The sequence below is a fragment of the Mauremys mutica genome, chromosome 2 (genome assembly GCF_020497125.1).
Source record: "Mauremys mutica isolate MM-2020 ecotype Southern chromosome 2, ASM2049712v1, whole genome shotgun sequence".
Lineage (NCBI taxonomy): Eukaryota > Metazoa > Chordata > Testudines > Geoemydidae > Mauremys > Mauremys mutica.
This window is the reverse complement of record NC_059073.1, coordinates 118,163,892-118,191,265: the sequence shown is the minus strand read 5'-3', so window position 1 is coordinate 118,191,265 and position 27,374 is coordinate 118,163,892. Positions and strand designations below refer to the sequence as shown.

Below are 27,374 nucleotides of genomic sequence, written 5' to 3'. Positions count from 1 at the left end.
ATGGTGGTCCCAAAGTTTGATAACCACTATCAGTCACATGCATTCATCTCCAATTGTAGGATGAGGCATAACTGGATGAGTACAGCTAAAGAGAATTTAGCAGAGTATGGGAGTGGGCAGGCAATCATCCATTTTTTTCACTTCAGTGTGATAACTGATGTTTGAGGCTAATTTTGCATTTTTCAGCCTCAGGCTAACTCCATTGGCCAATTGCTGCTCCCAGTCAATTGCTGCACTTTTTAAGTGCAGGTCACAGCTAGTTCAGCCCGCAGTCAGTAATTAAACTTTTATTTCTCTAGACTGGTGTTTTGGTTATTCCAGCCCAATGGTATTTTTTCTCACCGGAGTATCTACCAAAACCCACCAGCACAATGCTCCTTTATGGCAATCATTTATCCTGCTAAAGGAAACTGAATGAGACTCCCTCCAGGAGTCAGTCAATATTGCTCATTTAACTCCGCAGACCAATAATTAAAGCCTTATGAGAGCTAATATCTTCATCAGAGGAGGAACAGTGTGCTATATTGTAGTACTGAGTCTAAACTTCATGCCCAGACAGCAATTTAGTGTGAAGGCATTTATAAACTAATATGCACTGCCACTGTCTTACTGACACTCTCTCTTCCTCCTATTGTACATCTCTCTTGCTTTCCCCCCACTCCAACACCAGTACAGTATAACAATCCTTGTGGATGAGGGGGAAGCCTTTCTGCAGTAAGGAGCAGCAGCTATTAGCTAAAAGTAAGGCGTCAAGTTCCATCTAAACGACACCAAAACAATATAATATCAGGTTGTTAAGAAAGCATTCTAGCCCTAAGGAAGTATAGCACAAACAGTGACCAGATAGACAGACATAAAGATGTTTAAAGGAAAACTTTTCAAGATAATACACTGTCTGGCAGAACCACTTATCAGCAGTTACAGTTAGGAAATCTATACTTCCCTTTTGTTTGACCTTTAATTGGTTCTGTCCTTTGTTGCGTAACTGATTTAGCAAAATTTAAATTGACTCTAGCATGTAAAAGGTAGTGTGCTAAGACTGGCAAAGAACATTATTTCATAATACTTTAGTTTAAATGATTGGTTAAGGTATAGATAAGCAGAACTTAAGTTTGACTATATAAACTGGGCTCCAAGAAGAAATTATTTGGAACCTAATTCCAGGACACAGCCGAAGATCAAAGCTGCCAAACTCAATACCCTGCATGACCATTCTGTGCAGAAGTTGGAGCCACAGACTATCCGATTCCGACTGACCATCGGGAAGAGATCACCAGCTTTATCAGGAGTGGTCAGCATTGTATACTTGGCGCATGTGTTCTGTTCATCAACTGCTAATAAATTCAAGTTAAGGATTTACTGTGTAAAGGCTCTTTTGCTGGAAAAAGGTCCAGCCAACCTGAAGAGGGTTACGCCCTGAGCCCACAGAAGAGTAGGGGTGGATGCCCTAGATTGTGCAGGTAACAATGTGAGATCTCAACTTTAGTATAAACAAACTAGGGAAATAGAGCCTAGATGAACCTACTATAAGGTGGGTACACAAATGCTTGGAAAACTGTACTCAGGGTAGTTATCAATGGTTCAGTCAAGCTGGAAGGGCATATTGAGTGGGATCAGTCCTCCGTCTGGTTCTCTGCAATATCTTCACAAATGATTTGGCTAATGGCATAGAGTGTACATGTACACAATTTGCAGATGATACCAAGTGGGGAGGGGATGCAAGCACTGTGGAGGACAGAGTTAGAATTCAAAATGATCTCGACAAACTTGAAAAATGGTCTGATATTAGATGAAATACAATAAGGACAAATGCAAAATACTACACTTAAGAAGAAATACTCATTTACAAAATGTGAAATGATTGCTTAGGAAGGAGCACTGCAGAAAAGGGTCTTGGAGGTTAAAGTGGATCACAAACTAATGAGTCTCCAATGTAATACCATTGCGCGCGCGCACACACACAAAAAAAGCAAACATTATTCGGGGATGCATTAGTAGGAGTTTTGTAAGCAAGACACAAGAAGTAATTCTTCTACTCTACTCAGCATCGATAAGGCCTCAGCTGGAGTACTGGGTCCAGTTCTGGGCACTACACTTCAGGAAAGATGTGGATGAATTTGAGGAAGTCAAGAGGAGAGCAACAAAAATGATTCAAAGTCAAGAAAACATGACCTACAAGAAAATATTGAAAAATTGGGTTTGTTTAGTCTGGGGGTGAGAATACTGAGATGGGAGGTAACAGTCTTCAAGTATGTACAAGGTTATTATAAAGAGGAGGGTAACAATTGTTCTTATCCATGGAGGGCAGGAAAAGTAGTAATGGGCTTAAATTGAAAAAAGGGAGATTTAGGTTAGATATTAGGAAAAACTTGCTAACTGTAAGGGTAGTTAAGCACTGAAACAAATTACCTAGAGCAGGGGTTCTCAAACTGTGGGTCAGGACCCCAAAGTGGGTCACGACCCTGTTTTAATGGGGTTGCCAGGGCTGGTTTTAGACTTGCTGGGGTCCAGGGCCAAAGCCCGAGCCCTACCACCTGGGGCTGAAGCCAAGGCAAGGGATTCAGCCCTGGGCTGCGGGGCTCAGGCTTCGGTTTCAGCTTCAGCCCTGGGCGGTGGAGCTCAGATTACAGACCCCTTGCCTGGGGCTGAAGCCCTGGGCTTCAGCATTATCCACCCCTGCATGGAGTGGTGAGGCTTGAGCTTTGGCCTCCTCCACCCAGGGTGGCAGTGCTCAGGTGGGCTGAAGCTTCAGTCCCACCTCCTGGGGTTGTGTAGTAATTTTTATTGTCAGAAGGGAGTTGCAGTGCTGCTGACCTAGAGGTTGTGGAATCTCTGTCACTTGAGGTTTTTAAGAACAGGTTAGACAAACACCTGTTAGGGATAGTTTAGATCAGGGGTAGGCAACCTATGGCACAGGTGCCAAAGGCGGCACACGAGCTGATTTTCAGTGGCACTCACACTGCCTGGGTCCTGGCCACTGGTCCAGGGGGCTCTACATTTTAATTTAATTTTAAATGAAGCTTCTTAAACATATTGAAACCTTATTTACTTTACATACAACAATAGTTTAATTATATATTATAGACTTAAAGAAAGAGACCTTCTACAAGCATTAATATATTATGGCACGCAAAACCTTAAATTAGAGTGAATAAATGAAGACTTGGCACACCACTGCTGAAAGGTTGCCGACCCCTGGTTTAGATAAGAATTAGTTCTGCCTCACTGTAGGAACTGGACTAGATGACCTATTGAGATCTCTTCCAGTCCTACATTTCCATGGATTCAATATGTGTACATAGCCCTTTCCCAGCAAGAGCTGCCAAACTAATTCCACCTGGTTTCACTCCCCCGCACAAACTGGACCATAGAGAATGTGATACGTCCAGACAGAGACAGGATACTAGACTAGTTCAAGGAGTCCAATTTTCAATGTATGTCTCTTTTCCCTAAGTCTCTCAGCAAGCAGTGGAGGACTACACAAATGTCTACTTTTGTACAGAAAGATTCCTTTCTGGCCCAATCCAAACAGAGCCATGACTAATCACACTTACTGCTACTATTCAGGCACGTGCTGCACGATGTTAAAGAGGGCCAGAACAAGCATGATTTTGCCTTAGGAGAATTTCAGAAGTGCAGGAGGGACCCTAAGAAAGATGACTTTCTGCAAATCTCATGTTAGCTATAAAGTTTATAACAATACAGAAACTACATCCTTTACCACTGCTTTAGATATTAACATCAATTACACTAGCAGAGAAACAGAACCCTGAAATTAGGTCACAAAAAGTAATTAGAAGAGGAGCTGATTTTAAAATATTTTATTTTCTAATAATTTAAGGCAGTATTCTGTTACTGAGTTTGGATTTAAAGATTAATACTATTTTAAAATAGTATTAATCAACCATAATGTTAGTACCTGGATAGAACAAACCTTCATGAAGGATACTAGAGTTACAGTGAGAAAGCGTTTGTTCCGCTCACATACAGTATTAGTTAAAAGAAGATTGTGTAAAACTCCCTTTCTGTGTTGTTTGCTTGAGAACATGTTTTCATAAAGGAATATTCTACAGTGCCTAACATTAAGCTGAGAAACAGTAAATGTAGTAAATATTTGAAACATTCTCCACTAAATACTATTATTATAGACAACAGGACTCTTCTGAAATATATTTCTCTGAAAGCATGCACAGCAACTGTTTTTCTATGCAAAATGTCAGAGGTGTCATTTTTCATCATCTACTCAAAATACTCAAAGTAACTGATCCATCTTATGAAGTGAAGTGCCACTTACAAGCTTAAGAGGTGCTTACTCCTGGGGGAAATCTGCACCCCTGCGTGCACACAGGATTCATGTCCCTTGCAGAATTCTTTACTTCTGTACAGAAAAATGACTTCTGATGGGGAAGCAAAGGAAAGCCGCAAGAACGGTCATGCATCTCTCCTCAGCAGCACGGGCGTGTTGTTTTGGGTGCCCAGCACAGCCAACGGAGAAGTAAATCACTGCAGGGGAGTGGGAGGGGGAGGGCAGGTGCCAGGCTGCGGACACTATGGCCGATGGTTTTTACCCTGTGCTAGGCTCAGCTGCTATGCAGGCAGGTGGGAAGAAGACATTTTTATCTTCTCTGTGTCTTGGTGGATCAGAGGGAGGGGGGCAGCATCCCATTTTTGAAAGTGTCTATCTTAAAGGGACAGTAGAGACACAAGGTGGGTGAGGTAATCTCTCTTATTGGACCATCTTCTGTTTACTCTTGTGGTCTCTTCTGACCCTATGATTCTGTTGGTGAGAGAGAGAAGCCTTTAAGACACTTAGAGCTCTTCTTTAGCTCCGTGGCTCAAAAGCTTGTCTCTCTCACCAACAGAAGTTGGTCCAACAAAAGACATACCTCACCCACCTTGTCTCTCTAAAATCCTGGGACCGACATGGCTACAATAACACTGCATTAAAAGGCCACTATCAGCTGGATACTTAGGCTATGTCTACTCTACTACTTATGCTGCTCAGATGTGTGAATGTACCACCCCCTTGAGCAACATAAATTACACCAGCATAAGTGCTAGTGTGCACAGCGCTTTGTCGGCAGGTGAGCCATACCCACCGACATAGCTACTGCTGCTCATCGGGGGTGGATTAATGATGTCAATGGGAGAGCTCTCTCCCACTTGCACAGAGCAGCTACAGGAGAGATCTTACAGTGGTCCAGCTGCATAGGTACAGCTGTGAGTATCTAGTGTAGACATAGCTGTAGTCGATTACATAAAAAAACTGGGAAACAGATTCAGGTAATATACCTGGCCCCCCACTCCCCTCCTGGCTGTGTATGTTTTAAGTCACAGGCTCCTCATTCTTCAAAATGTTTTTTCTCTCCCTTGCTGCTATGTGAAAGATGTACACAGAGCAGAAGAAACTGCCTGACTTTATAGGGGAAAAACACTGAAACTCATATGCAAAGTGGAGTCAAATCCAGAAAGTACCCGAGGAAACAAAAACACTTATTGCCTCCAATTTCTTTTAGTTCCAGTACTGGGGGGGAGGGTACTTGTGGCAGAGGAAGCCTTTACAGAAGCGGTGCAATGCCTGTACCGAGAGGCCCGCTCCAGGGACAGGGACAGGCCAGCGCCCCGGCAGGAAGCTCAGTAATTGGCCGGGCACCAGCAGCGCCACCTCTGTGGGGTGGGAGGTATCACCCGGGAACGCTGCTGCGGGCGCCCGACGCGGGGAGGCCCAAGGGCCCCGGCCGCGTCTCACTGCGCTCGGGTTCGCCCCGCTCAGCCCAGCCCCGGGGGGCAACGGCCCAGCGGACCCCAGGCGGGGCCGCACCCCTTCCCCCGCCGCGTCTCACCGCCGCCGCCGCTCCGCTCATGGCCCCCAGCTACCGGCTCCGGCCCGCGCCGCTTCCGGGAGGCGGCCCGGCCCCGCCCACGCCCCGGGGGGAGGGGACCAGTACCTGCTCGCGCCCCGGGGGGGAGGGGGAGGGGCGCGGCGGCTGCTCGCCTCTTCCTCCGCCTGCCGCCGCTCTCCCCGCGGCGCCGCAAATGGCGGGGGCTGGCCTCTGTGTGCGAGCGCCGAGCGCATCGAGCCAATGGGATCCGTCTGCTCGGCGCTCTCCGGCCGGGCCTGGGCCCCGTGTCGTTGTCCCCGCCCCAGCCGGCGCAGGGGGGAGTCGGGGGAGTCTCCGGCCGAGGAGACCCACGCACAGGAGAGCCCCATAGAGGACCCCCCCCCAGGAGAGGAGCTCCCCGGGTAGGGAACCCCCCCCCCAGAACAGGAGCCCACCGCACACATACCGGGGCCCCCATCTAGGAACCCCTCCAGAAGAGGAGACCCCCTCACCCCATATAGGGACACCCCACCCGGGACAGCCTGTATAGGAACACCCTCAAGAAGAGGAGACCCTTACACCTGGAGGGACCGCCAGATAGGAACCCCCTGGAGAGGTGACCCCACAAATGGGGGAACCCCATATAGGAACACCCACCAGGTGAGGAGACCCCCCCCCACCCACATACGGGGAGGGGGGGAGTGCCCTTGCATTGTACCTAGATGCACAGCTTGGTTGCTGACTGCTCCGCACCTGGGGTTAACTGTGCATAGAGTGATCAGACAGCAAGTGTGAAAAATTGGGATGGGGGTAATAGGCACCTATATAAGATAAAGTCCCAAATATCGGGACTGCCCCTATCAAATCTGGTCACCCTATCTGTGCAGGATCCTCAGACCCTTGCTCTTGCTGTGCCTCCACATGCAGCTCCCTCCAGCTTTGTCTGGACTAGAGAGCCCAGGGGTGGTTCACTTGCTTAAGTTTTTCAACTGAGATCCACCTCCTTGTATAATCCCAGCGTAGGTTCAGCTTAGTGTAGTGAGTTGAGGTGAATATATATATTGAGTTTACAAACACCAGTCTTACAAACCACCAACTATGTGAACCATTTTTCCAAACTGCAGGAGGGGGAATATCCCATAATAAAAGTGATATTGATGAGGAACACGTTGACAGCCCTTTACCTTCTGATTCCTTCAGTGCATCAGAAATTGCTTCGCAGTGGTGTGCAGGATGAAAATTATGCAATGCTGGGTACCGTACTGCAAATTCTGCACTGTACCTACTGTAATTTTCACTTTTATGAATTTCTTGATCCCCTATTAGTTCATAAAATAGAGCAGTAGTTCTCAAAGTTTTGTACTGGTGACCCCTTTCACATAGCAAGCCTCTGAGTGTGACCCCCCCCCTTATAAATTAAAAATACTTGTTTATATATTTAACACCATTATAAATGCTGGAGGCAAAGTGGGGTTTGGAGTGGAGACTGATAGCTTGTGACCCCCTATGCAATAACCTCACAACCCCCTGAGGGGTCCCACCCCCCAGTTTTAGAGCCCTTGAAATAGAGGGTCTGCTGTAAAACTACGATTACATCCATGTTTCCTTCTGTAGACTAGGATTTGACTATAGCTATTGTAAAACCTCCCTTTTCTGGCAAAGACATACCCCTAGCATAGGTGAAGAGTAACATCTTCAGATCAGTTCTAGCATACAAGATAAGCAGGTGTTAACCCTGCATCTATGGTAGAAAAAATGTCTAGTTTAAGCTTAGATTTTGCTAGCACTTTAGCTAAGATCTACCTGAATTTAGCTACTTTTCCTAGAAAGAAAAGGTGGGTGAGGTAATATCTTTTATTGGACTATCTTCTTACTAGCCAAAGACAAGCTTTCAAGCTCCCTGGAGCTCTTCAGGTCACCAACAGACATTAACCCAATAAAAGATATTATCTCATCCACCTTGTCTCTCTCATATCCCGAGACCAACATGGCTACAACAACACAGAAAAAGTCAAGACAGCCAGGCTCATTAGCTGAGAGGTGTTGTTGGAAGAGGAAAGAAGCCTCAGCTGTGGCTTTTTATAGCTAATGGGGAATAGATTATATCTCCTGATTGAAAAGTTGTGTTAACATAACATCATGTATCACTAAAACTGCTAGTCAACACAGTGATCTCATCTTGTGCCCCTTTTCCTCTATTTGTCTGACTTTAAACTGTGAGCTCCTGGTGGTGAGACTGGGTCTTGTCTTACTGTGTGTAAATATGCTGTGGATGCCACCAGAAATAAATAATAGCTCTGAGACTCTTACAGAGCTTTGAAGTTGAGGATGAGAGAAAATGTTAAGTTACTTACTACCTAACTGCCACAGGCTCAGCTGTTTTTCAGGAAAGTTAAAGCAGTATTTTGTTATTATTAACAAGATTTCCGTCCCCCCTTGAGATTTGAATACACTGAAGAGGGGCAGAGGATTCTATTACAGATAATAGATCACCAACATGAGGCTGTTTTTACAAAAGTCACAAGATGTAATTAGCTGTTCAGAAAGTATCAGACTTCTCTGCTATTATATGAAATAAAAAACAATAAAGCAACAAAAACTTTGAAAAGCAGTTTAATGAAGGTACCAAAAGGCAAACAAATGAGCACATACATTTGAGGATACAGCATCCTAAAACAAACAAAACAACAAATAAATATCTGCTTAGAAGAATGACCTTAGTCACAAAAAAGCAAAACAAGATAGCTAGAAACACTGTCACAGGGAAATATGGATTAGATAGAATTACTTTAAAATTAATACACGAAGTAAATATTAATAATCCATATCAAGATGGGATTCTGCAGGAGGTCTGTGACAATGTGCTATTTTATCTTAAAAACAAACAAGGCTGGTTTTTGCTGAAAGAAAGAGATGTTGCTAGTTACACAATAGAGTGGAGTTGCATCTTACATGGAGGTTAGGTTCTAAAGTCAGCGCGTAAGGCAAAAATCGCGTATAGTCAAAATTACCCTTGAAAATCCCTTAAATCGCCCATAAAATACAGTATACTGTACATGGTTTTGTGTACAATATACAACCCTGTACAGTAATATATATATACATGTATAATGTATACAGCAATGTACAGTATATAATAAAGAGTACATATGCAAAATATAATTTTACAGTACTGTATTTTTAATTACAGGGGGTAATTACAGGGGGTCGTCAGGGCTTGATGTCGATCCAGGAGACGGAGGTGACGGAGAGCTTGGGTGATGGAGAGCGAGTCTAGATGAAGTGGTTGGCTCTGGTTCAGCTCGAGAAGTTGATTGCGTAGGCTCATCTGCTGCTGGTTGTTTTTCCTTGAAAAACATGGTGATTGGCAACTGTCGCTGTTGTCTCTTGAGCTGTTCAAACATTTCTTGATACCGTCTCAAATCATCCATAATACTACGTGTGTTTTTGAGGCTTCATTCCATAGAGGGATTGTATTCAGAAATTAAATCATTCAAGTGTTTCGCAGCTTGGAACACTTCAGCAAATTTATGAAGATTCCAACTTGCTGGCTCTTCCTGTTCATTGTCATCATCTTCGTCTTCTGTAGACGATTTTATTAGTTCCTCTAACTCTTCATTAGTCAATGTTTCTCTATGGCTCTCAATTAATTCTTCAATTTCTTCCTCAAGGATGTCGACGAAGCCATCACCACCCACTTGCCTGGCCACCTGAACAATGCATCTCACTTCTTTATCAATGGTCTGGAAACCCTTAAAATCATTCACACATTCTTTCCATAGGTTTCGCCAACATGCATTGACTGTTTCAGGCTTGATTGCATCCATTACCTGTTTAATATAAGTGATGCAATCGGCAATGTTGAAGGACTTCCAACACTCCATCACATTAAGATTGGGATCAGCATCCATAGCGCTACGTATCCGTGAGCCTCGTGTATGTGGCCTTGAAACAGCGAATCATGCCTTGGTCGAGAGGTTGGAGGATGGAGGTGGTATTGGGGGGGAGAAAGACAACATCAACATTGTTATGTGCAAACCGGAGTGCTGCAGGGTATCCAGGAGCATTGTCTATGATCAGCAACACTTTAAAGTCAAGTCCTTTCTCTTTGAAGTACCGCTTGATTTCCAGAATGAAACACCTGTGGAATCAATCCAGAAATAACGCTGCCATCACCCAAGCCTTTTTATTTGATTGCCAGAACACAGGCAGGAGATTTTTCTTCTTGCCTTTTAGGGCACGTGGATTTGCAGCCCTGTAGAGCAAGCTCAGCTTTATTAAATGCCCAGCTGCATTGCCACAGAACAACAGTCACACGGTCTTTAGCTGCCTTGAAATCTTTCTGATTTCGAAATGTAAGTGCAGGTGGGCATTTTTTTTCCAGAAGAGCCCAGTCTCATCAGCATTAAAAACTTGTTCCGGAAGATAGCCCTTTTCATCTATGATTTTCTTTAATTGTTCGGGGTAGGCTTTTGCTGCCTCTTCATTGGCAGATGCAGCTTCACCAGTAGTCTGCACTTTTTTGAGGTTGAAGTGGTTCCTAAAACTGTTAAGCCAACCTTGGCTGGCTTTGAATTCCTTCTCATCAGAAGGCTGTCCCTCTTTGGCAGGAGGTTTGAACAGCGCGTAGAGGCTAAGAGCCTTTTCTCACAACGTGTTGCCATTGATAGGCACACGTTTACGGTTCATGTCTTCCAGCCATAAGTTTAATGCCTTTTCAGTCTTCACTAAAGTCTTATCACGTACCTGGCTCATCACCTTAGCAGTTATTGGAGCACTTGATGCCACGGCTTGACGAATTTCTCTCTCTCGAATCTTGATGGCACGAATGCTAGATTCTTTGCGGCCATATTTACGCGCCACGTTGGAGACCGACATACTGTCTCTCAATAAGTCCAACACAGCCAGTTTTTCCTCCAGCGTTGGAACAGATCGCTGTTTCTTCGGTTGAGCACCAGATGAAGTAGTTGGCTTGCATTTAGGGGCCATGTTGTACGAAAAATACGTATCTTTAAACACTAGAATCACACTCAGTGTGGAGAGATGCTCACACTCTGAGAGGCACGCAGGAACTGAGACCGACTGAGGGAACAGCAGATTCACATCTCCCATCTCATGGTCACTCTGGGGCATATGCTCATTGAGTGGAATGGTGGGTGGAATTGCTGGCACTATTTACAGGTACCTTGTTGTTTTTCTTTTTTTTGCCGAGTGCATATAGTTGAATTCACGTAAGTTAAATGCGCGTGTGATGTGACTCACCTGTAGCTACTTTTAGGCTGAAGTTGTTGAGCTATGCCAAATTTAAAGGATTAGCTCCGAAAGCATGAAGGGGGAAAAAAAGTTCTTATAAGGCAAGCCTGTTTTGGGCATAGATTAATAGGAACCAGAGAGTTAAGGAGAATACAAGGTCATTTGGGTGTTGTTCATGTTAAATAAAATGTTTTAATTAATTCTGTCCCCAAAGTTATTAATGCTTCACAGGAGGGAGTCCTAAAAGTTTCATGAAGACAGTATTGGTAACCCTAGGCATTCAAAAAAAACCAAACTAAAATTGACTTGAAAATCATGAGATTTAAAAATAATAAATTCTGGATTTTTTTATTTGTTTGCTGGTGTTGGAGCATTCAGGGTTTACTTTTTCAAGCTTTTCTCTGCAAGCATGAAGGTTTATTTATTTTAATGAAAGGTGAGATTCCCAGTTAAGATAATTCCAGCAAACTCCCAAAATCACAAGACTTGTGATAACCTTAAGAGAGTTGGTAACATGGTAAAGAGCAGGGAATTACAAAATACGTGAATAGCAAATATCCATATAAAGTTATTACTGAATTTGTATTTAAACAGTGTTTATTAGTAATTGTTTTACAGAGGATCACATAGTCTTCTCCTTTGGCATAGAAAGCTATGCAACATTCAAGAAACAAGGATCAGGCATCTGATTTAACATCTTCATTTCTCTTTCACCTTAGTTGTTTATCCTCTGGGATTCAAAGCTGCACAAAACCTTGCAGGCTAGGCTTACTACAACCAGAATAATCAGTTTTTTAAAAACAAATTTAATGAAAAATGAAAAGATGGAGCGAGACTAATAAGAGTTACAAAATCCCCCCATTTGGCAATTTTTAACGGGATTGTATCTCTCTTTTTTTTTGGTAACCCCTTTGGAAGAAACCTGAAACACTCGAGGCTCTGTGCTTTGTCTACATTGTTACTTCTTGTGTGCTGATTGCTCAAATATCAGTTATATGTAGGCATTCTTTGTCTATAGTGTATTTTATGACCTTTTAGCCATAATTGCAAGGTTGGGCACCAAGATGAACTCACAATAAGAGAGAGGTGGACTCTGGCCAAATACCCTTGTAGCCTAGGGGAAGTTCAGTGACTTTAGCAGTGTTAAAAGAGAAGAACTTCCCAAATGCATGGAATGTCTAACAAACGTGCTGATCTGATATAATTAATTTAAGCATATGAGAACTGTTAAGGATTTGCAACAAAGTGGGCGATTGATGAAATTGGGGTATGTATTGCTGGAGATGGAAGCAAAAGCCTTATGGAGGATTGAAGAACATTATTAAAAGCGTTGTAGGTGATATGAAAGTGGAAGAGAGCACACAAGACTTTTCCCTTTACTTATTTCTATGCTTTTCAGATATTGGGTGGATGCTGTGTGATCTGACTCAACCGTAACTGTTATTAAAGTGATATAGTAGTAGTATAGAGGCTTTTGTTTGCTAGTTTACTAGTTGCTGCAGTGTTGCATGGAATATATCTCTGAGCTGTCAATCTACAATAGCAAACTGAGAAAGAGATGAGGTGTACATTTTCAAATGTATGAAATTAATTTGGTTTTAGAAATTATGTAGCTAACTGCTGTACTGCTTGGAAAATATTTTTCTAATTTTTTTATATTTAAAATGTTATTTTAAAGGCTTTTTTTCCCCTTTGAATCAAACAAGTCTAATAAATCAATGCGTATTTTATGTGGAACTGGTAGTGCTCCCCCACCCTCCCACCCCCAGTTACGGTTGCCTCACATTTTGTACTATAAGACTCTAAAGATTTAATCTTTATGATCATGCTTTATCCAGGGGGTGCAGGTGCTGAGCAAGGAGACTGACCTATGCTCTCAATTCTCCCGCCTTTGCCACTCATGCAGCATGGGAGAGGAAACTCTCACTCACTTTCAGAGGGGACAAGAGCCAGACCTAGGATGAGTGACAGATTAGGAGAAGAAAGCTGTGGGGGGTAGCCTGGGAGCTGGTGGAGCAGGTTGTGGGGGAAAAACTGGGAGTGGCTGGGCTGGGATGAGAAGCCTTGACGAGGCTGGAGACTGGTTAGGCCAGGAGGCTCTGGTTGGAACGAGGAGCCTGGTGCAGAAGGGGGAGATTGGGATGAGGAGGGATGCACAGGCAAACTAAATTCTGGTATTTCCTAACTTTTGAGTGTTTGATTTTGCCATCTTAACATTCTTTTAATGTAGATTTTAGATCAAAATGTACAAATTAGGCTGCTTGTTCATTGTCATATAAGAACAAATCTTCGTTGCCCTGTCTATCTTTTAGGAACATGCTATTTTTTCACTCTAACATTTCACCCAAACTGGAAATTGTAAGGTAAAATAGGCATATGCTGGACGACGTTCTCTTTAAATGGAGTCTAAATATGAACCACAAGTAGGATGTTTGTTATTGATCTCACAGATGTTTTTGCTGTCTGCAGTATGAACACAGATATAGAGTACTGATAAAGCCAGAAAGCAAATTACATTTTCTCTTATAGTTTTTTAAAATGAAGTTAGGGTTTATGAAAGTCACTGTATTCACACCTCTGGAGAGCAAAGTTCTCTTTTTATCCATAAAATGGATATTGTACAGCACAAGCAGCGGCAGTGGAAGTATTAAAGCTCTGCAAGTTCCCACATTGTCAACCAGTGTGCCTCATTCCTGGCTTCGAAATGCCAACTCAAGAGATAAGTGGGTAGCTCAGTCTCTGTGCATGTTTGTTTCTTGGTCTCCCTGCTGAAATTGCTAGCAAGGGTGCCAACAGAGAAGGCGGCGTTAGTTATATGAATTTTGGTCCACTAGGATTAGGATAGAGCAGGGGTCTGGCAGCTCGCCAGAGTAAGCACGCTGGCGGGCCGGGCCAGTTTGTTTACCTGCCGCGTCGGCAGGTTCGGCTGACCGCAGCTCCCATGAACATGGTTCCATGCTGATGACGGGTTCTGTTCAATAACAATCCGAAGCAGTGCGGAGCGACGCATGTTCATTTTCATTATCTGAGTTAGATGCCACCAGCAGAAGGTTGATATTCTTTTTTGGTAGTTTGGGTTCTGTAATTTCCGCATCGGAGAGTTGCTCTTTTAAGACTTCTGAAAGCAAGCTCCACACCTCGTCCCTCAGATTTTGGGAGGCACTTCAGATTCTTAAACCTTGGGTCGAGTGCTGTAGCTATCTTTAGAAATCTCACATTGATACCTTCTTTGCGTTTTGTGAACTCTGTAGTGAAAGTGTTCTTAAAATGAACAACGTGCTGGGTCATCATCTGAGACTGCTATAACATGATATATATGGCAGAATGTGGGTAAAACAGAGCAGGGGACATGCAATTCCCCCCCACCCAAGGAGTTCAGTCACAAATTGAATTAACACATTTTTTTTTTTAACAAACGTCATCAGCATGGAAGCATGTCCTCTGGCATGGTGGCTGAAGCATGAAGGGGTATACAAATGTTTAGCATATCTGGCATGTAAATACCTTGCAATGCCAGTGTGATAACTGAAGTGGGGGGTAGCTCCCTTATGGACACCCAGCTAGCCAGTTAGCTGTAAAATCTCTCTTGGTGTCTGTGCTCTGCTTGCTTTACCTGTAAAGGGTTAACAAGCCCACAGGTAAAAGAAAAGGAGTGGGCACCTGACCAAAAGAGCCAATGGGATGGTAGAACTTTTTAAAATGGGGAAAGAAACTTTTCCTTTGTCTGTTGTTCTCTGGGCTGCAGGGACACAGTGCAGCAATGCTATAAGCAGGAATGCATTATAAGGTTTGAACCAGGTATGAAAAAGTATCTTCCATACCTAGAAGAAATTATTTGGATATGGAATGTTTCGTTAGACACAATCAGGTTTATTTCTTATTTTGGCTTGTGGATCGCCTCTGTGCTAACCCCAGATGCTTTTGTTTGCTTGTAACCCTTATGCTGAACCCCCAAGAAAGCTATTTTGGGTGCTTAATTTTTGGAATTGCTCTTCTAAAATCTAACAAAAGCCTAAGTTTCAGATGTATTTTTTTCCTTTTTGTTTTTAATAAAATTTACCTTTTTTAAAACAGGATTGGGTTTTTGGTGTCCTAAGAGGTTTGTGCTTGTTGTTTGATTAGCTGATAGCCACAGCTAATTGCCTTTGTTTTCTTTCTCAACTCTTCCCCAGAGGAATGGTGAAAGGGCTTGAGGGTACCTCACAAGGAATAATTCCCAAGTGCTCCTTCCTTGGTCCAAAGGGGGGTTTTTGCATTTGGGTGGTCGCAGCATTTACCAAGCCAAAGTCAGAGAAAAGCTGTAACCTTGGGAGTTTAATACAAGCCTGGAGTGGCAAGTATTGATTTTAAAATCCTTGTTGGCCCCCACCTTCTGTACTCAAAGTGACAGAGTTGGGATTCAACCTTGACAGCCAGCTACAAAAGTGCCATGCAAATGCCTGTTCTCACGTTCTGGTGACATTGTAAATAAGAAATAAAAAATCAACAAACTAAGGCTGTTTTATCTCCTGTAAATGTAAACAAACTTGTTTGTCTTAGAGATTGGCTGAACAAGAAGTAGGACTGAGTAGACTTGTAGGCTCTGAAGTTTTACATTGTTTTGTTTTTGAGTGCAGTTATGTAACAAAAAAAATCTGTAAGTTGCACTTTCACACAAAGAGATTGTACTACAGTACTTGTATGAAGTGAATTGAAAAATACTATTTATTTTGTTTACAAATATTTGCACTGTGAAAACGATAAACAAAAATAATATACACTTTGATTTCAATTACGACACAGAATATAATATATATGAAAATGTAGAAAAACATTCAAAATATTTAATACATTTCAATTGGTATTCTATTGTTTAACAGTGCGATTAAAACTATTAATCAACAGCCCTAGTTTGTTGATTTTTCTCAACTATAGGCACATCTGAAGTATTCAAAGAGGGCAAATGAATCCCATTGTTTGGTAGACTATGAGTAACATGACCTGCTCAGGATACAGAATAATGTCTCTGTTAAACATTAAAGGCGATAAATATCTACTCTGTGCCTGCAGAAGTTATCCATTTAATATAGTTTTTTTTCTTATCTATTAAAAAAGTGGGCCTGATAAAAATAGCAACAAAGTTTTCCAACTGGTTCATCAATAATATCTGCAATGCCAGTCAGGGAAAAATATTTGATATCTTTTGTTGTCTTTCAGCTTAAAGCACAAAGTAACATCACTCTAATTAGGCTGATCCTTAAACTCAATATTGTGTTTGTCAACTCTTAATATTTATGTTATTTCAAAATCTACAGTGTTGGTTAAGAATTGATGTGCATAAATAAGGATGGAGACTGGGAGGCTTAATAAGCGTAAACACAATTTAATTTACCACATTGTTCTCTCTAGAAGAAATGTGTGGGATACAACATACTAAGTGTGCAATCTTTATATAATTTGTACTGTAGTTTTAGATTGAATGCAAGAAGACTGGCTTTTATGCAACTGTTAATTTATAGGTTGATAAAAATGCTAATTTTGGTCTGATCCAGCTTCTGTTGGATTCAGTGTCAGATGGATTGAGCCCAGAAACTGGTTAGACAGCACAAGGAAATTTGCCACAATACATAGCAAGGGAGTGTTGCCGGCACAGAGGCCCGAGGACAGCAACAGGGGTTCGTTGCCCGGTGTGCTTCGCTCCAATAAACACACCAAGGTGGAGAAGCAGACAAAGTTTATTTGAGCCCAAATAAGGTGCAAGGGAGACATAGCAATCTCAAATCCTGCACACAGATACAAGCCGTTTTCCCCTTCTTATACATGATTTCAGCTAAGCATTCCCATTACCCCCACATTACTCATCCCCCTCTACCCCCCCTCTCCTATTTCCCATATAGCGGATACATCATGCAAGTAGCAATTACACTAAGCAGGTTAAATCCTACTTGGCAAAAACCACTTTAGCTCGTTAGTAACTCTTCTGTGAACAGTTATCTTGTTTTACTTCTTTGAGCAAGCAGGCCTCATTATTACCTTCTGGTACAGGTGTTGTAACTGATAACCATTCTTTGTTGCCGGCCTGTTAGGTCAATTAAAGTTCAAACATAAACATGGAAGCGCTTTGGTCAGACATGGAGTGACTTTAGTTCATTTAGGCCTACTACAGGAAGGCTTTATTGACACTTATGGTTTTCCACCCTCCTGAGTTACCTAGAGTCATGCCTAGTGACACCAACAGGAGCACAAGACCTACTTTCAATATCTATGAAATAATATCATGATGTTATTGAAGATTATTTAATGCAGTACCATTCACACTCTGTTTTTCCTACAAACTTACAAAAATATTTACTAATGTTAGCATTGGAAGTGGGTACTGCAGAACTGAAAACAAAATGGGTAAAGCACATATAAAATGTTTGGTGACAATTTTTGCTAGTAATGTCTATTAAATTATAAAATGTCTATAAAATGTATCATAAAGCACTTTAAATTCAAGGAAAGACTAATGCATTTAGAACTGTAAAGTTAAATTAATGTTCTGGCACTCAAACTTTACAAAGTACAGTAACACTGATTTTAAAGTGATTTATAAACATTTAAAGGAGTACCTAGCCAGATAATTTACTAAATTTTGATGGATCTCCAAAATTACACCTGCATTGTCTGTACACTGTCACTTGTGCACACAAATGATAGGCCATACAAATATAAAGACCTATCTTTTTGCACAAACAGCGTAGTTTTTTCACAGACTGGGATTGCACATGCACATTTTGTCATTTATGTGCAATAATTGTGTGGGAAAATTTGAACTCACAATGATTTGCATAAGTAAAATTGCCGTGTATAAAGAGAGGCCAAATTGAGATCACTTTGAAAATATGGCCTAGTGTTTAAAGAGACATTATCAATCAGTTTCATTTCCAAATTCGACCTTTAAGTCAGCTGTGTTTATTTGTAAGCGCTTCTGGGCAGAGACTATGGCCTAGATTTGGCTCTGTTACCCCAGTGAAAATTCAGAGTAAATCTATCAGAACTAATGGAAACTGGTTGTTTAGCATGAACCTTGAGGTACTCTGATGCCGTGGGGATGAGAGCAGTATAAAAGCCGATAGTTAGGTAGACTGGTTTCTCCTTAAAAAAATCTCACATGGCTATAGTCGTATCCTTTGCAATGGTGTGGGGCCCTCCAGGAAGTTCCATTGTACAGCTGGGCAAAATTTTTTGACTGACATGTTTTTTTGTTGAAAAATGCAGATTTGGTGACACCAAAACATTTCACATATTTGTGTCTGTTTTGTTAAATTGTTCATTTGCACCAAACAAAAAAAATCTGAAAAAATAAAAATATTTTGTTTCAACATTTTCATGATGAAACTTTTTTTTTTCATTTCCAAATGGCTTTTCATTCGGAAACTTCCTTTAATTAAAAAATGTAAGGGAAAGAAAAAAACTTGAAATCGAAATGAAATGTTCAGTTTTGGCTGAACATTTCATTTGACCTGAAATGATTTTACTTTTTGATTTTGCTGAAAATGTTTAAATTATTTTTGTTTTTCAGTCTGACCTGAATGTTTTTGGAGGACTTCTTGAAACTGACAACAAACTGAAAAAAGTCACTTATTCACCCAGTTCTACTCCATATCTGAGTGCAATCTGAACTCCAACCTAGCTCAGAAGAGCTAAAGAGCTGATGGACCTCTTCATCCTTTCCTGAAAGGTAGGAAGATTTGGGGAGGCCAAATGAATGGGAATGGTGTATATCATAGACCTAAACCAGAAAGGATCAGTGTAGGTGCATAGTTGGGGGTCGCAGAACTGGAAAGGAGAAGCATAGTAGAACTGGGTGAGGGAGCCTGACAGAAAAGAGTTGGCAGGTCTAGAGCTGGTTGAACATGTTCATTGACTGGACCAAAATGTTTAGTTGAATCTATGTATACAGTCTTGTTGGTTTCCAGGGTACTAAAGAGAAAAGGTGGGTGAGGTAATCTCTTTTATTGGACAGCTTTGCTAGACACCAAAAATCATGGACTAAATAGAGATGTATAGTTCGTTTCAACAATCTATAACCAACTAACCCCATCTCCCAGCTGCCTTTCCCCCCCTTACTTTCCTTTCTCCCCTAGGACTGGAGAAGTGTTAAAGGTCCATTTCACCTTGAATGGTCCCTTGAAATATGTATTAACTACTTATGCTAAACAGCCTGTTCCACCTTGTGTTTAGCTGTGACTCTCTGGGTATGTGTCTACACTGCAATTAAACACCTGTGGCTGGCCTGTGTTAGCTGACTCAGGCTTGCAAGGCTCAGGCTACGGGGCTGTTCAATTGCAGTATAGACATTTGGGCTGGGGCTGAAGCTGAAGCCTGGATTCTGGGACCGCGCGAGGCGGAGGATCACAGAACCCGGACACCACCCTAAGCCTGAGCATCTAGGGAGCAATTTTTAGCCCCGCAGCCCGAACCCAAATCAGTGGAGCTGAACTATTGCAGATTTAACAAAACTTTCCCCAAAACACAGGTGTTCCATGGCTGAGGCAGGAAGCTTTCCAGCCTCCGGACCCACAGCTGAGCCAGGACTGACGGCTGGCAGACTCCCCATTCTGTGACACGAGCACTGAGATCCCTGGTTGGAGCTGGGACCTTAGGGCCTGTTACCCTTCATGGCAGCATGCCAGCTCCTGGATCCCTGGCTGGAACAGGCAGTTGTGACCTCAAAAGCCTCTTCAGGCCAACTGGCAGAGGGGCCCCCATACTGTAACTCACATCAGGCCTGACACACTCATTGCCCCAACGCACTGTTGTTATAATATATATCTCAGAGATATCATGTAATGTATCATATGTAAACTGGTGACATGCTGGTACCAAAAATCACTGCATGATGTATGTACGAGTTGGGTACAGACAGATACAGAAGTGTGCGGGAAATATGTTCTTAAAATGCATTTGGAAGGCAGAGCATAAAACCCAGTCTGCCCAAGACACAGGAATGTCCATGTACCTGTTTCAGCACTTTGGTCACTGGCAGAATACAATGGAAGTACATTTACGTATAAGTAAGGTTAAGATTTTGTCATGGTTGTTTTTAGTAAAAGTCACGGACAAGTTGCGGGCAATAAACAAAAATTCACAGAAGCCCATGATCTGTCCCTGACTTTTACTGAAAATAATGGGCTGGGGGCTGCTGATTGCTGGGGGAGGGGAAACTGAAGCCTGAGCACTGCAGTGTGGGGCTCTAGACCCTGCCACCATGGGGGCTGACAGCTCCATCTCCAGCCCCTGACTCTACTGCTGTGGAGGGGGCTGAAGTTAAAGAAGTCACAGAGGTTTGTTAAAGTCATGGAATCAGTGACCTCTGTGACTAAATTGTATCCTTATATATAAGGTAAACGAAGCCACCAAGCTAAATGAGCCGTGGGGATAACTGTTTAACAATCACCCGAGGGAACAGAATCTGCACCCCAAGAAGCCTTCCTGGCTCTTGAGGCAGAGACAGTGAACTTTGAGTGATAAAAGGGGAGCAAAAAGACTTTGTAGTTATCCATCACTATGGTCCCAAGAGAGTACAGCATCCTTTGAACCTACGAAAGCTGGAGTCTATTGGCCAGAAAGGCAAGAGCTGTTGGGAACTTGATGGAAGTGAGAAACCTGCTTAAATAAAGATTGTAACTACCTTAAAAATTAAGTTTTAGTCACCTAAAAGCATGTTTTGTTTTGTTTTTGGTTTGCAAGCATACCTGTTGTTCTTATTCTTGCTTAGTATCCCTCAACTCTCTGTTCTTTGTTAGTAAACTTATTCTGGTTTTATTTACAAACCATCTCGGTGCTATGTATTTAAGTGGAGTGAGAGTCCTCTGCTAAACCAACAGGCTTGTGTGTGTTCTCTCTCTTTGGAGGCACCGATCTTGATTGTTTGTGTGTGTCAGTGAAAGAGGCTGGACACTGCAGAGAGACATCTCTGGGGAACTAGGGAATTGGTGTTCACCAGTTTTTACCTGTGTGATGCAGACTAAAGGGGAAGGTGACTGTCTTCACTAATATTGTCACCATTGTTACAAAATTGTGAAATCTTCTACAAAGTATACCCTGTGAAGTATCACTGGAAAGGTTGTAATCCGCTAAGTAGTATTATCCTGTTTGAATGTGTGGATCATCATTTTATATGAAGTTATGAAACTTTGCTATGTGTTTCGTATCTCAAAAATGTTGTGAGGTCGAGGAATGCCCACAGATTAACTCTTCAGAGATCACAAATGGTAAACAAGGGTGAAGGCACCTCAGATGGCAAGTCGCAGAGGGGTGCAAGCAAAGATTTGCAAGGGGCGACTCATGGGAGCTGCACAAAGGGCCAAATGCACCTCCAGCAGGGTCAAGTGCCCCCAGCAGCTGGCCTGGGCAGGGAGAGGGAGGGGCGGAGCCAGAGCCAGAAGGGAAGAGGTGGGGCCAGAGCCTCTCCTCTTCCAGCCATGCTGCCTGGGACGCTGCTTGGTGAGCGCAGTGGCTGACTGAGAGAGCACCTGGCTGTGGCAGCAGCAGGTTGTCCCCCACCCCGGCTCAGCTTCTGGGAACAGTGGCCAAACAAGCCGGAGCCCCCTCGCCCCTCCGGCATGCTCAGAGTCAGCTCCTGTCCCCCAAAGCTGAGCCTGGGCAGGAGCGGGCTGCCACTGCCACCGTTCCCTGCCCAGGCTCAGCTTCTGGGGACAGGAGCCGACTCTGAGCATGCCAGGAAGGGCAGGGAGTTGGGGGTGGGGCGGAGAGGTTCAAGATATAAAAGGGAAGAGTAAAGGCTCCTGGCCACCTCTTTCCTACGCATCTCTGGACTGGTGAATTCTAACAAGGGGAGATTATGAACAAAATGACTGAGGTCCCCAAACTATTTGAGCAACTCAGAGAAACTCATAGAAAACTAGCAGATTTAACATCCCTGTTATTATTTTGGACTATATGCTCTGATCCAACTGTAATGTATTTTATCTGCTTTAACAATTTAATAACAGTAATTTATTCTTCTTAGTTAATAAACCTTTAGTTAGTTTCTAAAGGATTGACTACAGCGTTGTCTTTGGTGAGATCTGAACTATATTTTGACCTGGAGTAAGTGACTGGTCTTTTGGGACTGGAAGAACCTAATTTGTGGTGAATTTTGGTTTTAATAACCTTTCATCATAAAGTCCAGTTAGTCTGGGTGGTAATATGGGCTGGAGGGTCTAAGGAGACTGCCTGTGGCTCTGTGTTAAGCTAGTATAGCGATCCAGGAGCACACATTTGTGGCTGGTTTTGGTTAAATCTGATTATAGAACAAACCACTAGTGTGGGAGCATCTGCCCAGTTTTTGTCAGTCTGACTTGAAATAGGCTCTCTCACTGTGAATCACACCGGGCAGTATAACAACCTGTAAGGCAAGCTTTAGAGTTCAGAAGAGTTTGCTAGCAAGGCAGACAGGCTGGTGTGTCAGGGAGCTGACATGCAGCTTATCAGCAACAAAACTCAGTTGCTGAGGCAAAGAATGGTAACATAGCGGCTCACAATTCTGGGTGTCCTGACCACGATGTCACAGCAGGGTTCTGCTCCACAGGAAGAGCAATGGCTGGAGCCAGATCTCTAGAGCCTGGTAGACTCCCTGCTTCTGAGAAGGGCTCTTGCCAACCCCTTGAGCCCTTGCTGAAGTGGAGAGCCTAGCAGCCTGAGAGCCGGAAAGAAACTAAGTGAAATTGACACTCAGTTTCAGGCTCCTGTTCAATGAATGTCAATTTCACCTTTTTTCAGGATAACCTTATTTCAGTGTTTCTGAAACAAAATTTTCAGGGATTACCATCTCTGAGAATGAAAGCAAATGAGAAAATACTGACACTTCGGGCAACCTGAAATCCTTGAGTTTCAGCAAGCTCTAGGAAGGTGATACACTATTTCTGAAAGGGAAAGGTGATAAGATTGGTGTGTTGGTATCAAGGGGGCTTGGAAGGGAAGAGAAGATTCAGTACAGGTCTGGGTGTGAAAGGGGAGGGAAAGCCTGTTTGGCCTGCTGGTTTGTAGTTTTAGGGGGGGAAAAAGGGGAGGTTCATGTAGGTCTGGAGAGAAGAACCCTCCATTTTTATTTAGTGACATTTCCAGGTAAGCATCCAGTTACTATGTGTTATGTGTATTGAGATTTGTTCATCCACGTTCATTTGAAATCAGCTTCCAAAGTTTTTGTAGCTCATCCATCGCTACCTTTTATTTTGGCTTAAAACTGTATTGATGTCACGTTTACATTTCATAGATTCTAGCACTGGAAGGGACCTTGAGAGGTCCTCATGGCAGGACCAAATACTGTCTAGACCATCCCTGATAGACATTTATCTAACCTACTCTTAAATATCTCCAGAGATGGAGATTCCACAACCTCCCTAGGCAATTTATTCCAGTGTTTAACCACCCTGACAGTTAGGAACTTTTTCCTAATGTCCAACCTAAACCTCCCTTGCTGCAGTTTAAGCCCATTGCTTCTTGCTCTATCCTTAGAGGCTAAGGTGAACAAGTTTTCTCCCTCCTCCTCATGACACCCTTTTAGATACCTGAAAACTGCTATCATGTCCCCTCTCAGTCTTCTCTTTTCCAAACTAAACAAACCCAATTCTTTCAGCCTTCCTTCATAGGTCATGTTCTCAAGACCTTTAATCATTCTTGTTGCTCTTCTCTAGACCCTCTCCAATTTCTCCACATCTTTCTTGAAATGCGGTGCCCAGAACTGGACACAATACTCCAGTTGAGGCCTAACCAGCGCAGAGTAGAGCGGAAGAATGACTTCTTGTGTCTTGCTCACAACACACCTGTTAATGCATCCCAGAATCATGTTTGCATTTTTTGCAACAGCATCACACTGTTGACTCATATTTAGCTTGTGGTCCACTATAACCCCTAGATCCCTTTCTGCCGTACTCCTTCCTAGACAATCTCTTCCCATTCAGTGTGTGTGAAACTGATTGTTCCTTCCTAAGTGGAGCACTTTGCATTTGTCTTTATTAAACTTCATCCTTTTTACCTCAGATCATTTCTCCAATTTGTCCAGATCATTTTGAATTATGACCCTATCTTCCAAAGCAATTGCAATCCCTCCCAGTTTGATATCATCTGCAAACTTAATAAGCATACTTTCTATGTCAGTATCTAAGTTGTTGATGAAGATATTGAACAGAGCCGGTCCCAAAACAGACCTTTGCGGAACCCCACTTGTTATACCTTTCCAGCAGGATTGGGAACCATTAATAACTACTCTCTGAGTACAGTTATCCAGCCAGTTATGCACCCACCTTATAGTAGCCCCATCTAAGTTGTGTTTGCCTAGTTTATTGATAAGAATATAATGCGAGACCATATCAAATGCCTTACTAAAGTCTAGGTATATCACATCCACCGCTTCTCCCTTAGCCACAAGACTCTTTATCCTATCAAAGAAAGCTATCAGATTGGATTGACATGATTTTTCTTTACAAATCCATGCTGGTGAGTCCCTATCACCTTACCACCTTCCAAGTGTTTTCAGATGATTTCCTTAATTATTTGCTCCATTATCTTCCCTGGCACAGAAGTTAAATTAACTGGTCTGTAGTTTCCTGGGTTGTTTTTATTTCCCTTTTTATAGATGGGCACTATATTTGCCCTTTTCCAGTCTTCTGGAATCTCTCCTGTCTCCCATGAATTTCCAAAGATAATAGCTAGAGGCTCAGATACCTCCTCTATTAGCTCCTTGAGTATTCTAGGATGCATTTCATCAGGCCCTGGTGACTTGCAGGCATCTAACTTCTCTAAGTAATTTTTAACTTGTTCTTTTTTTATTTTATCTTCTAAACCTACTCCCTTCCCATTAGCATTCACTATGTTAGGCATTCCTTCAAACCTCTTGGTGAAGACCAAAACAAAGAAGTCATTAAGCATCTCTGCCATTTCCAAGTTTCCTGTTACTGTTTCTCCTCACTGAGCAGTGGGCCTACCCCGTCCTTGGTCTTCCTCTTGCTTCTAATGTATTGATAAAAAGTCGTCGTTTCCCTTTATTCCTTTAGCTAGTTTGAGCTCATTTTGTGCCTTTGCCTTTCTAATCTTGCCTCTGCATTCCTGTGTTGTTTGCCTATATTCATCCTTTGTAAGTTGTCCTAGTTTCCATTTTTTATGAGACTCCTTTTTATTTTTTAGATCATGCAAGTTCTCATGGTTTCTTCTGCTGAATTAGTTAATCACTTGGGTCAAGAAACTTTCCACATTGTATTGATATGCTGGAGAAAATACAAATTGCTGAGAATTAGAGTAGTCACAATTGGGCAGTGTTGGAAATGAACACTCATATCATTTATTTTAAATTCATGGGTATTTTAATGGTACTCTTTACAGTGGTTTCTGAATGCCTAACAAACATGAATGAAATAATCATTACAACACTCCTGTGAGGTAGAGAAGAATTATTATTATCCCCATGAAACCCATAAGGTGTTTAGTTCCTATTTTGCTTCAGACTTCACTAAAAGGTTAATGGTGACCAGATACTTAACACAATTAATATTAACAACCAGGGGGAAGGAACACAAGCAAAAGTAGGGACAAACATTTTAAAGAATAGTTAGGTAAGTTATATGTATTCAAGTTGGCAGGGCCTGATGAAATTCATCATAGGGTACTTTAGGAAATAGCTGAAGCAATCTCATGACTGTTTGCAATGATCTTTGAGATCTTCAGGAGAATGGATGAGGTCCCAGAAGACTGGAGAAGGGCAAATATAGTAACTATCTTTAAAAAGGGAAACAAAGAGGACCTGGGAAACTATAGACCTGTCAGTCTAACTTTGATATGTGGAAAGATATCGGAACTAATTATTAAACAATCAGTTTGTAAGCACAGAGAGAATGATAGGGTTATGAGAAATAGCCAGCATGGATTTGTCAAAAACAAATAATCTCAAACCAGCCTAATTTCCTTCTTTGACAGGGTTACTGGCCAACTGAATAGGGTGGAAACAGTTAACATGATATATCTTGATTTAAGTAAGACTGTTGACACATTCCCACATGACATTCTCATAAGCAAACTAGGGAAATGTGGTCTAGATGAAATTACTATACGGTGCATATACAGTTGGTTGAAAGTCAGTATTCAAAGCATAGTTATCAATGGTTTTCGGTCAAACTGGTAGGGTGTATTTAGTGGGGTCACAAAGGGATCTGTCCTGGGTCTGGAACTTGTCAATATTTTCATTCATGACTTGGATAATGGAGTGGAGAGTATGCTTATAAAATTTGCAGTTGACACCAAACTGGGAGGGAGTACAAGCATTCTGAAGGGAAGGATTAGAGTTCAAAGTGACCTTGACAAGTGATCTGAAATCAACAAGATGAAATTCAATAAAGACAAGTGCAAAGTACTTCACTTAGAGAAAGGAAAAATCAAATGCACAAGTGAAAAATGGGGAATAACTGGCTAAGCGGTAGTACTGCTGAAAAGGATCTGGGAGTTGTAGTGTATCACAAATAGAATATGAGTCAACAATGTGATGCAGCTCTGAAAAAGGCTAATATCATTCTGGGATGTATCAACATGGGTGCTATATATGATGTAGGAGGTAATTGTCCCACAGTGCTTGGCACTGGTGAGGCCTCAGCTGGAGTACTGTGTCCATTTTTGGGCTTCACACTTCAGAAAAGATGTGGACAAATTGGAGAGATCCCAGAGACAAGCAACAAAAATGATGAAAGATTTAGAAAACCTGACCTATTAGGAAAGGTTGAAAGAAGTGAATGTTTTTACTTTTGAGAAAAGAAGACTGAGGAGGCATCTGATAACATACTTCAAATATGTTAAGGGCCATTATAGAGAGGACTGTGATCAATTGTTCTCCATGTTCACTGGATGTAGGATGAGAAGTAATGGGCTTCATCTGCAGCAAGGGAGGTTTAGGTTAGATGTTAGGAAAGACTTTCTAACTATAAGGATAGTTAAGCTCTGGAATAGGCATACTCTCCAGCTATACTTCTCCATTAAAAATAAATATTTTTGGGAGCATATGGGGAGAAGGAGAAAGATAACTTTGATTTCCCTGTTTTTCACCTTCACCTTCTGGATGGGAGTGAGGGGAACTTTCACTATAACTGAAAAAATGACACGAGCATCTTCCATTCCAATCAAGGAGAGTGGACATGAGTTGTCAGCAGTATATTTATGGCAAATGAGTATTGCACAGGGACAGATCCATCTGTTGCAGATTAAATGGCACGAGACTGATCATGTATAATTCACAGCAGAAATTATTTGTATTAGACTTAGGACAAAACCAGAAATATTTATCTGAACCCA

The 27,374-nt window shown here is 42.2% G+C and overlaps 1 protein-coding gene and 1 long non-coding RNA gene across 10 annotated transcripts in view; one reads left to right on the top strand and one right to left on the bottom strand.

Moving 5' to 3' along the window:
• SLC35B3 (solute carrier family 35 member B3) overlaps nt 1-6,079 on the bottom strand; it is a 35,284-nt gene extending 29,205 nt beyond the window's left edge. For 2 of the 5 annotated variants that reach the window (XM_045007486.1, XR_006577368.1), the window contains exon 1: nt 5,844-5,921. In XM_045007486.1, coding sequence (XP_044863421.1) covers nt 5,844-5,864 — 21 coding nt within the window. In that variant the 5' untranslated portion in view covers nt 5,865-5,921. Of the gene's footprint in view, nt 1-4,294; nt 4,379-5,843; nt 5,922-5,948 lie in introns of those variants that run through there. The other 3 variants (XM_045007488.1, XM_045007489.1, XM_045007487.1) reach the window with 3 other exon arrangements.
• Nucleotides 6,080-6,154: 75 nt separating this feature from the next.
• LOC123364681 overlaps nt 6,155-27,374 on the top strand; it is an 83,935-nt gene continuing 62,715 nt past the window's right edge. For 4 of the 5 annotated variants that reach the window (XR_006577213.1, XR_006577214.1, XR_006577212.1 and 1 more), the window contains exons 1-2: nt 6,164-6,482; nt 18,619-18,777. This is a non-coding gene — a long non-coding RNA (uncharacterized LOC123364681). Of the gene's footprint in view, nt 6,483-18,618; nt 18,778-27,374 lie in introns of all 5 variants that reach the window. The other variant, XR_006577216.1, reaches the window with a different exon arrangement.